The sequence below is a fragment of the Anabas testudineus genome, chromosome 12, assembly GCF_900324465.2.
Source record: "Anabas testudineus chromosome 12, fAnaTes1.2, whole genome shotgun sequence".
Classification (NCBI taxonomy): Eukaryota; Metazoa; Chordata; class Actinopteri; order Anabantiformes; family Anabantidae; genus Anabas; species Anabas testudineus.
Window position 1 is genome coordinate 7,964,709 of NC_046621.1, and position 15,732 is coordinate 7,980,440.

General features: G+C 37.7%; 1 protein-coding gene across 1 annotated transcript in view; it reads left to right on the top strand.

The window, feature by feature from the left end:
* LOC113159659 (astrotactin-2) overlaps window positions 1-15,732 on the top strand; it is a 212,705-nt gene that overhangs the window by 34,799 nt on the left and 162,174 nt on the right. The window contains exon 2 of the mRNA XM_026356476.1: window positions 4,045-4,232. Coding sequence (XP_026212261.1) covers window positions 4,045-4,232 — 188 coding nt within the window. The remainder of the gene's footprint in view (window positions 1-4,044; window positions 4,233-15,732) is intronic.

Sequence of the window (15,732 nt, forward strand, 5' to 3'; positions counted from 1 at the left end):
TTGCATGTGCACTTGTTAACATTACCAAGTGTGATTCAAGTTTAAGACGTGGCAGGTTGGATTTGGAAATTACAGAATGTTCTTTGTTTATCTGTTTATCTCTCAGCAGATAGAAAATATGGCTCTCACTTTGCTGTTCCTCCATTGCTGATTTAATTTCTCTAATTATATCCTAAATTTGTACAGGCACCTGTGAGTAAAACTATGTCTTATGTTTTAGCACTAATTGGCGAGTACCGTGAATGCAAGCTTAGATTAGGATTGCCTCTGCTTTGTGTTGGAGCCAGACTTTTGTGTTCTCATTTGGTTTTCATGGGAAACCTCATCTCATCAGAGATCTAACACCGTGAGACTGTTCTAAGTGGAAATTACTGTTGCTCAAGGTAAAATTTTAAGAATATGAAAACTACAGTTAACCCCAAAATTTAACTCAGCATTTCTAACTAAGCCTAAAAGTGGTAAAGAAAAGAAGAAGGATTTTAGAGAGTCAGATAAAAAAAAAAAACAAACGCGAAAAACACAGTAACACAGTACATAGACTGAGCACTTACATGATCACCAGGTCCTGTAATAAAAGTTCTGTTGACATAGAGGGTTCAGTTGATTTCACTTACATCTTAAGTACCCATAGAGAAGACTTACCAAAGTTTAAGAAGGCTTTATTAAGGATTTGTGGCAATCTTTCAATATCTCCTTCCTGACTAAACCAAGTTTTTCATATTTGGTTTTACAGCTTTTTATGGCTGAATTGTTATCACGTTCATTGTAACGTAAACAGTTGTTAGTTGATTTTTTTCAGCTTCCATCATTGCACATCAAGCAATTCAGGATAACAGGATAAGCTTTGAAATCAACAAATGGAGTCTTGTCTCAGATTACTTGACTACCAAAAAGTGAATTTGGACATGGAAAGTATATCAATGCAGATCAATCATTCTCTTATTGTTTTTAGGCTTTCAGGTCTCGTGGTAAATGCTTGCTGGTACAACCTCCTCTCTAACCACCACACATAAGCTAAATAAAAGATTTAGCCTTTATGAACTGAACCAAAAAAAACTAAAATATTGCCAACTGAAATACACTCACTCTACTATTGAGAATTATTCAAGCAAACCAGTAAGGTTTTCAGGGGTCATCACAGTAGATTATTTGAAGTGTATAATTTACAGTACTGCTTGTCTGCCTACTCTGCATAGATTTGCTGATAATATATACTGAATGAACCCAAGAGTTGCTTGTAAGATGCATACACTTCACATCACATGTAGTGTTTGGTTTGGAAAATAATTGACAGGAGTGTAAAGATCACACACTCTGTATGTAATGACCTACGAGTATGGTCTTTTGATGAGTTTTGAATCATCTGATAACAGTGTGTCGTTCCTTTGGATTGTCCTTGGTTTGTTTGGAAGACACTGTATTACTGACACTCTTGCTGGAAGCTCACTGCCTTCACTTCACTCATACAATAGCTACATGTGCTCACAATATACACATTAATAATGTTCCTCCTAATGAATTACAAGCACACCTTGAGGCCATACACCTATGTCCCACTAACGTCTGGCTTGTTGCCCAATGACAAGCCTCATAGAACAAAAGACAAGGACACACACACACAGTCCTTTTGTCTTTAAATAGCATGCTTATTGAGTGTCCTCATCTACATAACAATCGTACAGTGGTAGGTAACAGCCCTAGAAACTCTATTACTGTCCATCCGTCTTGCATGTGATTGCTTATATTACTGCAAGCATCACTACCACAGGAAAATCACTTTTAATTTGGATCAAACTGTCAGCTTTGTGCATAATCAGAGTTATTTAAAGCCACCTATAATGCACATAAAGCATGTCAGCAAAGTTCCAAGGTAAATATGACAAGTGCTTGATAAGCTCTGTTTAAAACAGATGGCAGGACAGGCCTCACTGCTGGCCCAACAGACAGAACTTTATCTCCTGTCAAGGTGAAAGGTCAAGCTGTGTGTTCAGCGCATAGATTAAATATAAAGAGCCAGCAGTAATGGCATTTAGGAATTTCACACCCTACAAAATTTTATCATAAGCTGTAGTCAGCAAAAGTATAGAACATTTCACAGGTCCATTATAAGAGTGGGGATAGTATAAAAGAGTGGAGACAGATTTATGATAAAAAAGTATGTTGACTTACAGCTGAAATCAGTCAGTAAAAGTAGACTTTTAGTAGAATTGTTTGAACACAATTTTCATAGCTGATGAATCATATAATTCATTTATTATTTAGTAATATCCAAACTATTTGCTGACGCCTATTATGCCAAAAATTAGGTAATAATATTGCTATTTCCTTTATTTTATATTAAACTGAATATTGTTCGACTTCTGAACTTTTGGACCGAACAGTCAAGTAATCCCAAGACATGACCAAGGGTTTAAGAAGACGTTATAATATAGGGTGCTGTAAAAATACCTGATGTCATGAGTTCTGTCATTTTGGAGGATATCTGTTCTTCATGCTCCCTACCTGCACCTGAATGCCTTTGGCAGTATTGAGCACAGCTCACACAACATCTCCCCTGGCGCCCATATCCCTTGACCCAGAGTCAGTGGGTTAATAACCAGCTGCACCAAAAGCCATTTGTCATTTGCTACCTGCCGCTGATAGGAGATGTCAGCAGACGTCTATGCCCTTGTCACCCAGCCACATGACAAATACTGTATCAAGCCTCACAATCTGAGGCTCCCTGAGGCTTCTCAGTACTCTTCTACTGAACAACCACTCCCACTTGATAGCATTACATTGTTGTGCCATGATCCATATCAAGATAAACCGGTGAGCCCCCTGCCCCTATTCATCTCCTTTTCCCATTGCTCCATAAATTGCAATTGTGTTTTTTTTTTCTGTTTGCACATCTCCCTTTCTCCGTTGCTTTTAAAGGTTTCCAGCTTTCCTTTGATGTTGGGTACTTAGTGCCAGAACTGGCCTCAAGCTGATGTTTTATATTGGTAAAAAATGTAGGAGGATTTATGCAGATATGAAAAGGATATTGAGTGGTGAGACAGCATTTCTGCAACTGGACACATACGTTTAATTAAATTTGATAGACCCATGCTTCATTGGTGAAAAGGTGGACCCTTCTTAAGACATGTTTGCCTATTTACACTGTACCTAAATAAATAACTCTTAAGGTGCCCCAGTGTTCAGTGAATCAGTGAATTAGCAGCGTGACGTTTAGCTGGAGGGGTGGGAGACAAAGAAGACTATAGGGCCAAATATAATGTGCAGAGGATACTGGATCAAGTTAGAGTTGGAGTAAGACTGGGCTCTGGTTAAGAATAGTAATCAGTGACTAACTGCTGCCTCCAACCTTTTGGACATCTTAGAGGTTCTTTGCAGCTGAGGTGCAACTACCCTGCTACTAATAAATGAGTAGTGTAAAATGGACTATTGTCTTCTCATTTAGAGCCTGTGTGTATGTGTGTGTCTCGGCCATTCTTTGACAGACAAAAAAGAGGAGTGTAAACAATCAGATATTAACAGGAATAAGACTTCCCCATCTGTCACTCATTGCGGTTAGAACTGAAGTGCTGCGTTAACTGTCATGGCTGGAACATTTGTGGTGCTTGCCACTTATTCATTCTGAATTTAGACTAATCTTAGAGTAATACCATGGGTAAAAAACTGCAATCATAAAGATTTCATCAAGGAAACTAAACAATTCAGTGGCTTAACAGTAATTCTTACTGAGCCAACTGCACAGCTGCACAAAATGCAGCCTAAGAAGTCTGTCCAGCTCTTCACGTTCTAGTTGAAGCACCGTGTTTGTGTGTGCTGAGATTGAGCACTGCTTTATCTCTAGAATACTAATGCATAACCTACCAGTCACATCTGAACTTTTGTCTGTTCTTCACAAAACAGCTTTGGTGTTTTAACTTTTAAATTTTCACAGAATGTGTTTAAGAAGTGATGTACTTTAACACAGACAGTTTAAATGTCAGATTCTCATGGATTAAGTGTTGATCTCACAAATAGTTTCCATCTTTTCTCTTTCCTTGTTCTCTGCAGAGATGTCGGGAACAGGAGAAGATATTTCTCAGGTACACTGGAAACAGCAGTGGCTGGAAAATGGGACACTGTACTTCCATGTGTCCATGACTGAGTCTGAGCTTCTAGCCCAGACAACACAGCCCACAGCCCGGGAGCCTGCTCATGTCCTACATGAACACATGCATCTGCTGCACATCTCAGTAATGGTGAGTAATAAAAAGTGTCTATACCTATAAATGTAAATAATAAATGTAGTTGAGCATAGACTATATGTACTGTACAGTCAGTCATGAATACATGTGCGCCTGGCAAATGAATACAGAAACGTGTGACCATCCCCCTGTGTACAGTTGAAGACAAGATTATTAGCCCCCTTATGAAATCAAACATAACTCCACCTTTCCATGGAAGCGTCCATAACCATAAACTCTCTGCCCTCTCCTGCTTCTTTTCATGCCACTAAAGGCACTCAATTAATTCATTCAAACTGAGATCTGCATCATGTGCAACATAGACAACATATTTTTGGAGACTTGGAAAGTAGTAACTCCAACTCAGAGTGTGTATTTTCAGAGCAGTGTTTTTTTTTTATTTTTATTTTATTTTTTCAGGACTTCACTCGGGTTTAGCTTTGAATGTCAATATAATCTTTCTTCATGATCCCATGCACCCGAACAAGGTTCCCTGTGCCTGAGGCAGCAAAACAGCCCCACAGCATTATGCTCCCATCTCGATGCGTAACTGTGGGAAGGGTTGAAGGCCTCTCCCTCCTTCGCCAAACAAAAGCAGCATCCATGTGCTTAAACACCTAAGACCAAAGAACAGACTTCCAAAGCTCATCCTCTGGTGTCAAAGGGACGACTTCAGTCTGCCTCTGATATGCTGCCGTGTGAGCAGTATAGTTTTTCTTGGACTATGACCCCGAAGACCACCACGACGAAGAGCCCTCAGCACAGCCTTCCCTGAACCCAGAAGAGGCCAGTTCAGTGACAATCATGTTGGCAGAGATCCAGGGCTTTCTTTTTGATGGCTGAACTTTTGCACTTTTGACCACACCCAGGTTTGTTTTTAATGGAATCTGACTCTGCGCTTTGCAATGATTCAATGTACAGCTGTTCTAGAAATGGCTGTATACGGTACATTACCTCCCCCTCCTGAGGATGAGCATCCATTAGCATCTTTATTCTGAGTTTCATACTTTCTTTTTCTTACTTTCTGTTCTGAATAGAAAAAAAAAAAAAAAAAGAAAACGCAAATGCAAAAACATGGAGCCTAATATTTGACTACCAATTTTTACTACACTTGGTTTAAAAGGGCCAATCAGGGGCCTTAACATTTATGAATGCTTTACTATGTAAAGTTTATGAATGTTGCTAATGTTGGTAGTTTTCTTGGGGGCTAGTAATTTTGTTGTTTGTTGTGTGCTGTTTACTGCGATATGGAATTTTGTTCTTGGGATTACACATTATTTAATTAATTGGATGGTTACTGAAGATGAAAATGCACTTATTAGCTGGATTGGGATTTAGACAATCAGTTTTCATAGTTTATTTAAAATATATCTCTCTACCACAGCCTCCTATTTCAAACAGCTCATGGCTACAATATCGTCTCCATTTTGGGTTTTTCTAGTCTCCATAACCCAAAGGTCACCCTTGCCACTTGCAAGCAATGACAGCTTGCTAATGTTATGTCAAATAAATGAATTCACTGATAACAGCTATGCTATTAAAAGGAACTGCTTTAGCCATGACATTTCACTATTTTGAATGCTTTTGTAATCTGGCCTTTACTGTGATAATTAAAGTGGTGTCCCACCATCAGGTATAAAGGATATATTTATAACTGCATCCTAATGACTTGTTTATCAGAATTCCACAGTAGGTTGCAACTCCTGTTAATCTTCATTTATTGTTAAGTGTATTAAGACACCTTGATGTGATCATACACCTTAGACAAGCAATGAGTAATCTTCATGACGCATAACATGCACAGTGTTAGTGTTTGTCGTCACAGCTGGAAGTGAAGCTTTTTTACGGGAAACGTTTCTGATTTAACGAGACACATTGTAGGGAAGAAGTTTGGTGTGGACATGACAGTAAAGATCTTCAAATGTCAAACCAGTCTGGTAAAAGCACATCTACATCTGCGCAGCACACTACCCTCTTGTAGTGAGAGAGTAGTGGAGTCAGGAGCTGGTGTGCCTCTTAATGTAAATTCTGTAGCTGCAGCAAATCTAGTTAGGTAAGGTGAGATCTCGTCTGACAAATGCACGTGTTATTCTGAATATTTCAGTGTTTTATGCTCACAAGTACTGTTTGTGTTTTATCTGCTTATATGGTTATGTTTTCCGAGGCTTTATGTGATTCTGTACATTTGCTAGATCAGTTATTGCCTCAGCAGATACATTATTGCAGCACTTTAACGTGACCATGTGTACTATAACTTACCATCCTTACAGCTTTTGTTTTCTAAATTGTACTTGGTACCTTTATGTCTCCTTTACAGATGTCTGTACCTTTTAAGTCCTTCATCTTCACTTTTAAACTTGCTGTAAATACACCACACTGTGTTTTTATGGCTCCATCCTCCTCTCCGTCGTTGTTAACGTCAATTTACTGCTTTGTTTTCTGCCCAAAAAATTCCAACTTTTCAGGTTTCCAGTCTCATGTTTCTCACCTATTCTGTTGTTGACTTTTCCTACCTCACCTCTCCTTGCACATCCCACTACCTCCTCTATTTCCGTCTTTCCCCTCTTCTCCTTGCACCGTCTCTTCGCTCTATCCACCTCCGTTTTCACTCAAATCCTCTCACCTCTCCCGCTCACAGCCTTACCTCCTCCTATTTCACCCTCCAAGCACTTTTGGTGACACTTTATGTGAAGATGTTTTCATAAGGCTGGCATAACACTTTCATGACTGTGCAATGGGTAGTGACATAAACAAGATTTAAACATTTGAATATGTCTATAGTTTTTAATTTTCAATTGACACAACAATAACACTGTGGCTTTAAACTATCAAATATTATATAAAACTTCATTCTAGGCAATGTTATACAAGCATTCAACACTGAAATAGCATTGAAACCTGCTATAGCATCTTTATGACATTTACAATTTGAAGTTGTGAAAGTGAAAACATAAAAAAAAACCATAAGACATTCACAAAGTTGCTTGTTTTCATACATTTTGTATACATATTCTTTCTTATACTACAGTATATATTTTTATAGCAGTGTTTCTTAACCCTTTTTCTTTTACCTTGCATCACACCATTATCATTTTCCTATTCTCAGAAAGAAAATAAAACATTTTTGGAAAAAGGATGATATTTAAAATGGTGATAGTCTTTTATATATTAGCTTGTATAACAAGTCTGACACCAGTTATTTCCTGGCAATGAGATTTTTTAGATAGGTCTTTTCACATCAGACATTTTGATTGGATTTTATAGTAGGGAAAGCACAGGTGTTACTAATAACATTAACAATGGCTCTGTTCTATTCAAGTATCCCAGAAACCATGGCAGTGTGACAGTAAGCCAGCGTGCTCCAGGATTCTGAAACCACAGCTTATAAATAGAACGGTTCCAGCATTCATTTCATTATTTACACCTGCTTTTTTCTGACATGTCAAAATGTTTTCCATGGAGAAAGACGATTATCAAATCCTGTAGTTTTCAGCAGGTTAACACCTACTAAAAATATTACCTTTGTCTGGGACCTCCTTTTTGATTAAATACTTTGGTCAGCTTTGAAACAGTCACTCACATCTTTGCGTCTGAGTTCTGGGCACTCTTGGTTCATGTGAAAACTCACCTGGCAGCACCTATAAAAGTAAAGCTTTCCTCCATGGTGCCACTAATAAAATAAATAAATAAAACAACACAAGCTACCTACCAGGTATGTTTTATTAGCAGTGCAATGTCACTCTGTATGATGCAATTCATGTGATCATTTCTTCATTTCCTATAGGCTGGCATTTCTATAAAAAGAGACATTAGTGTATAAAATGCAAAGGTGGGGGGCGATAGGAAAAGCATATCGAGCCAGTCAAAACAGGACACTTCTGCAGGTGTGCTGGTGTGGCCTCATGGCCCCAAGGTGTCTCCTGGCTCTTTGAGTGAACATCATTATATCTGATACTGTCAGTTCTGGGCCAGACTGAAGTGTGAGCACTTTATTCTTCTGGCATTGGGCTGTCAGTTTCTCACTCACTCAAGCAATCGTTTTCCCAACTCTCTCTGCTTTTCACCGTCCTTCTCCTACACTGTCTCCCTGTCATACGACAGCGGCAGACAGAGACAGGTATCAGTTTTAACACAGGCCAAAATGACAGCTGACTGATGTAGCGATCAGAAATAGCTCATTTGTTTTATGATGAGTGAGTTACATTTATAACCACTTGATTTGACACTATGATCTTTTTTCTCTTTTAAGAACTTTTAAGAATTATTTTTGGCTATAACATAAAAACTAAACATTTTTTTAAAAGATAATGTTCCTGTGAAGGTTCATATCAACTATAGTCATTTACAGAATGGTTGTATCCACACACAGACTTCTGTGCTTACAAGAAAAACATGTTTATTACCAAAAGAAAGCATTACTTTCACACAGACAAGACACAAAACAAGCATAAAGCTATTTACCAAATGTTGATGTTGGATAGACATAATTAAAATTTAGATTGAATTCACTGAAAAACAAAAGCAAACAAATAAATATAAAAAGTAAAAAATGCACAAAACTTAAAATTCCCATAATCCAATTTCACTTATGTCACTTAGCAAGTTTTATATAACAACTGTAGAAACAATTTACCTGATTTATACAGTTAATTGCTTTCTAAAGAAAAGTATCATAGAAGTGCAAAAAAAAGGAAAAAGCCAGTAGAGATTGGTTTCCATGGCAGGCAAGAAGAATCACTTACTACCAAATGTACTGAGATATGTGTTAGGATACACACAGAAAATACTGCTGTTTTTTAAAAACAATCACTTCAGACTTTAGAGTACCAGATTTAGTTTCAGCGTACTGGTGTACACTCACCATCATGTATAAAAGTCCTAATGAGAACATTTTATTTTTTCCTACCTAGTCTGTGATGACTTTAGAATTACAACTTGTGTCCTGGAAAACATGAGCTGTTCTCTATGTGAACTAATTAACAACATGAATAAAGACAGATTTTTTTTTGTGGTCAGTTTATTCATATTCTTACTTTACAAATTAAATGAGAGCATCAATTGTTAGAGTTGAAGTCACTTGCTTCCCCCAGCTACACTACTATTGTTTTCGCTGTCTGACTTCTGTACGACACAGTAGTCTGTCATGGATCCATGCCTTCATGCCATAATACAGTATAATCTAATTCCCCCTACCTACACTTTATAATGTTTTTTGCTCAATTTGCTGCCTGGTCTTACCTGGGGCCTTTATCTGAAAACATTTTACAGTTTTATGATTTTCTGCATAATTTGGCAATTGGAAATGTGATCTGATCACCAAAGTCATAAATATCAGCAAAGTCAATATTTCCAAGCTGATGAAATAGAAAGATTCATAACTCACACGTGTCTTTATTATAATAAGGATGGAAAATTGGTGACAAAAATGTTGCCATTACATTGCCAAGTGAGTTTGTTTGTATTTGTGACTTTGGTGAAGATCAGATCACTTTTCAAGACCTAGAAAATGTTACATTTCTTTTCACTGTATTTGCAAAGCCTACAGAGCACGTAAGCGGCAAATGCAAGCCTTTAATTTGTTATGGTTGGCTTTATATCAAACCATTTCGAGTCTTGGCTCTGCTTGTTTTGATTTATGCCTATGAGAATTTCAAGCAGGATGCAAACTGTGATGGTAATCACTGAAAGGGTAGTGTTCTATATATCAGTTTTGGAAACGTATTTGATTACAGTTCCCCCATTTCTGTCACTGTCTCGCAAGTAAAAATGTGCCAAAAGTCTTTACAAAGACAGTTTTGAGCTAAAATGTGTCAATGCAGTCATACAATCATAGAAAAACATGTATGCAAACATACACAGATAGAGAGTATGATAAGTCGGATTTGAAACAATTTCAATAAGAAATTTGACAGCTCTTTAAAATGAAGACAAGCTAATGTGGTTCATAGAATTATTATCATCTAATACTAGACACTTTGCCTCGAGAAAAGAGCCTCGCTGGAGTTTTGATCAAACCTCTGAGATGTCCTAAAGCAGCCCTCAAACAAAGCCCCTGTCCCACAGCTACAACAGATCACTGAGAAAAAGCTATTTTCTCCACTCAGTGCAACCTGTACATCAGCAACCATCTATGATGCACAATACATGATATAATATAGAAAGTTTTTTTGGGGGGAAATAGAATTATAGGTGAGGTATAATTGCGTTTCTTTCTCATCAGTGCTGGGGATGAAATAATGCAGTGGGAATTTGAATATAAGGTTCAGGGGAAACAGCAATCACTCATATTGTGTATAGTACTGAGGAGGATTTTTCAAAGAAATGGTATGTTTGAGTTCACTGGGAGGACAGGTAGTATTTTACCAAAATGAGATGCAATAAAGGCTGGCAGTTCAGAGCCTTTCGTGTGCCACATTACAGGGTATAATGATCTATTCCCTGAGATCTGGAGACAACACAAAATGGAAATTAGACATGCTTCATTGACTATCTGGACATTATGGTAAATACACCAGTTAGCTACCATCACACAGTAGATGACTAAAAACTGAAAGAACCACCAAACATTTCATATTTAAAATCAGTCTGGCTCATTTGTTATATTTGAGCATTTGCCTGAGGTCATTTAATATTCCTGAACTCACACTAAGTGAAGGGAGATCTACTATTCTTATCTCCATCCTGATAGATATGCATGAAGATACAGTGCACCCTACACGGTTGGAATGGCTTCCTTATAATTAAGCAGTCACTGGTGATGTATGACCATCAGTGTGGAGGGTCATCGAGGCATTTGAGGCAACTGTGGGTCCTGTGAAGTCAGGGGCTACAGAAATTAATTTTCACCATGCCCTGGCACACGCAGGCATAATGCTACAGTGGGTGAGGACACTTTCAGTTATTACATTAGAGTCAGAGTGAGTTACCTTTTCTATGATTTTACACATGCATGTTATTGCACTATGAATATGGAATCAGTGCTAATTAAATTACTGATACCTACCAGCTTACACACTGACAGGCAGCTTCTGTATCGTTATCATTATTATTAATGCTGTTGTTGTTGCATTCGTGATGTTGTGAGTTGGTCTTTGCCATTAATAATGCTTCTCTACATCCTTGCTGACACACTCAAAAGGTGTAAGTGGTAAATCGAGCGTCTGTCTCCATAAGGTCATTTACCTTATTTTTAGCTGTACTGTAGGTAAAATCTAACACATCCTTATACCTTAACAACCTCTGTAGGTTATTGCTGTACCTTCCAAAATGACCCACATGACTCTTCTCGAAATAGCCCGGCCACATTTCCACTGCAGTCACAGCCTTGCACACTAATGACACAAGACTGTAAGTGATTTAGGGATTTTAAACAGATCTTTTGATCTATGACTGGTTATTTACATTTGCAAACTATTGATAAATGCTGAAATACATTACGTTATACCGAGGCCACTGAGACGGAACAACCAGACCACTGACACCGATGTCTGTTCTAAACACCACTTATTAGCTCAATTGGTTGTTTCAGCTTAAGGGGCATAAGTTTATGTGCATCTCAGTTGATGCCATATTTCCAATGAAACAATTCATCTTGCACATCCATGGAAGGATACTCTGCTTTGACATCATTACAGGGGACTGTTACATCAGTTATATATCAGTGTATATCAGTAACACTTAAGTGGGCAGCCTGGTCTCAGTTAAAAGATAAGTGTCATTTGAATGCAAATGCAAGTGATCTAAGCTTATCTCAATCAGATTTAAAGAGAATAATGTGGTCGGTGTGAGTAATTTGAATTTGAAAGTGTTCATTATTGTTATTTGTCCATTTACCGTTAGAATTGTAATCAGCACTGGGAAATTCTGATGTCAAGTGAAGAGCACTCTGAAAAAGAAATCAACTATTGTTAGCTGTAGCTTTTTTTATTACATGTTCTCTTTGAGCACACTCTACGTGCACTGCAGTGATTGAAAATAACATTTATAGTGTTATCAGATTGTTGCAACATGATCAAAATGACTTTACTAGTGATCACCTAATTAGTGTAAAGTGGAGTGTTTGTGGGTTTTAATATGTCTTAAATGGGGTCATGGTACTTCAATTGCTGTTTAACTGCTTTGCTTTCATTTTGCTGCTTATACTTTACAAGATACCCCTTATTGCACCATTATTAATATTAATTACACATACGTGTACTACAAATAAAATATTGGTGCCTTGGTAAAATTCTGACTTTTAAACTGTAATAATTCTGGTATTTTTATTTATTCCCCAATGAGCATTCTGCTTACATTCAATCATAACCTCTTAATTCTTGACCTGAAAGACATTTCATTCGTTAAGCTATGTGAAGCATTAAGCCTCCTCAGATCTGAGTGCTTTGTTTTCATTCTTTTCTTTTATACCTAGATCACAATAATTTAAATAATATGTAAAAAGCATTATTTTCATGGTCATAGTCTATAGTATTAAGATTTTCTAAAATTATACTGTGTGGATGCATAGCAAAAATATATTATTTAATAAATAAATAAGTAGGTTAATTATTAAGTTATGTTGTTTGTAATGTTGTGGTTCACCAAGTGATCCAAACTTAAAGTGATGATGTGCCTGAAGTCTGAAACATATTGCTACTGCAGCACTGAAGCGTTTCATATGACACCTATGTCATATTTCATATGACATATGCCCCTGGCACCCATCATCATGCTATAATATGTCTACAAGTGACAAATGTTTGCTTTGTGTTATTGTGTTATTTCATGTGATTCCTTACACAAAGGGAACAGTTTAACCAGAAAAAAAGTACCTTCGTAGAAGTGGATTAAAAAAAAAACTCCAAGGCAAATCTGGTCCAGTGTTGCAGCTAACACAAGATAAGAGATATCAGACATCTCATCCCTTGACACGAGTTGCAGTAGCAAGCATATACCACATCAAGGGAAACTAAATCTACAGCACTGTTTGTTGAGTATTGAAAATAGGAGAGCATTCTGAGTTCATATGGCTCACATGCTACAGATATATTCAATATGCGTCAATATGGGCTGTAAAAGGAGGAGTTTAATTTGAGTTGTACAATTAAAAACAATTAGTGAATAGTGAATTTACATAAACTTTAACTAACTAATAATTAGCGGTGTCATTAAATTTCAGTTTTCACGTGCGACATGTTCCTGTGCTTCCACAGTGAACGAGTGCACATCGATAAACTAACAAGACATCATGTGACACGTTCTCACTTCAGACTTCCTCCTTCCAGGCGGTGGACGACTTGCTAACGATGTATTAGTTGGTACTGTAATTACCGGGCTGGGCATATTGGCGTTAAACCAATATAATGTCACTGCCTGGTTGACATGTAGCTGTGTGAATTATCATTGGCTTTTTTTGCAGGTGTAGTCTGACAAGGCAGCTGAAGCTCTACTTACCTTAGTGAATGTTGTCATCAAGAGCAGCCGTGAGCTCCATCCACTGATGAAACTTCTGCTTTCATCCAGTTGGCTTATTTAATAGTTTTTGGGGGGCCCTAATGTTTGCAATACTGTTTCTGACAATTAAGGTCTTCTGAAAGTCATTTTTCAGAGCTAATTCCATAAATGTTTTCTGCTGCGGCTACAGTCTTTCCACAAGCTGGAATTTTCCTTCCTCAGTCCTCAGATACCGTTGGTTGCGTAGAAAAAACAAAACAAAACAAAACATCAAGCCTCAGTCAGGTTTAAATTAATCAATATATTGTGTCTCAGCCTTATCTCGCTCTTTGCCTCAAGCCATGCTGCATGTGTTCTACTTTGCAATGCATGTACTGTCCATCACAATAACAGTGTGTTGTAAAACAGAAGCCTTGGTAGAGATAAACAGTCTTAGTCTGCAATAGCTATTAATGGCAACTCAAAGGAGTGCAACCGTGGGTCATGTGTGGAAAAATTAACTGTTTTGTTTTTTTTATTTTTTTATTTCTGACTATGCTTTGGCCTCTTTAAATTATGTCCACTATATACAGTCATTTCCTCCCACTAACACCCCTCCAGAGTCACAAATGGTTTCTATTACCATTGCAGATTAAGAGAGAACCTCATCTAGCAACTCGCTGTTCTCCAGGAACGTTAAGAAACCTTTTTTTTTTTTAGGTTTTTCACCTGAAAACAGTATTTAGTGAGCTCCCCTTTACTGCAACATCCACTCACATTGGTGTGACCCTCTCATCCACTGGGACACTCTAAATGTGCCTAGTTGCAGGAGTGGTCCTTGGTGTGCCTATTCCGGGCATAGTTCTTTTGGTTTTTGTTGGAAGTCATAGGGGTCTTTTTGAAAGACTATTTGTCCTCTCACCTGTTTTACCTTTTCTTCAAAGACTAATGCAAACACCCCATGCTCTGTGGGAACACAGATTTTGCTTCCTATGTGATGCTTCTTTTCTGATAGTAAAGCTTTGTACTGTAGGTAAAATTTGCACTGCCTTTTAATGTTTCTCATTAAAAATGTATGGTGTCACTGGGTCACACATGTTCATTATTTTATATATACATATAAACATGCTCATACAGAATTACAGATGAGACACATTCAGCTACATCCTCCCCATACGTCAATCAAATCAATGGATTGACCTGCCTCACCCCCTTGGTAATATTTCTTACCCGAGCCATTTGTTCCGTGACGTACTGTTGGGAAAATAAGCAATATGAAGTTTCACATTTACCTGCTTTTACTGTAATTCATGTTTGCAACACAGCTCACTGTTGTGTAACCAGTGGTCAAATTTAACATGGTCTTACACCTTATGTGGAAACTCTTGCAACCTTCTCTAATCAGTGTTTTCTATTAAATTATTACTGTAGGGAGCTGCAACAGTAACATCACTTTTCTTTGTAAAATACAGTATTTTTACTGTGATCTATGCAGGTATTTTGCCCTCACTCTGAACATGGATATGAGGCCAGTATTCACCTGGGGCAAGTGTAAAATGTCTAATTTCCTTTAATTAGTCCTTAAGGAGGACAGAAGCCTAGTAACAGACCACTATTCACTGTATTCTTCTACAGCAGGTAGAACATATGTATAGGTCAAGGTGATCTTTACATGCTCTGCTTGGCCCTGACTCGCTTGCTCGTATCCATAGGGGAGGGAGCTGTACAAGCAGCTCTTTGTGGAAGCTTCCTGGCATGTTTCCCACATGTTCAAGCTGCTCTGATTCCAGATTTTAACCAGGCACTAAACACATGGTCAGGTGCTCTAGTGCTGCTTCAAGGACTGCACCACTGCCATAATGGCTCGATTCCAAGACTATGGGTGTGATATGAGTCTAACAAAGAAAAGGAGTGTTTCTGGAAAGTGTAAGTTATTAGTTACACATGGAGAAATTATGGCTTTCATAGTGTGACATTATTTCAGCAAGATTTAACATTCTTAAAATGGTTTTCTGCATATGCTTTGGTGAAAATCTAGAGCACTCTGATTCATAGCCATCTGTGTTTTACATGCACAGCATGTCATAGAACTGGTTTGTTATTC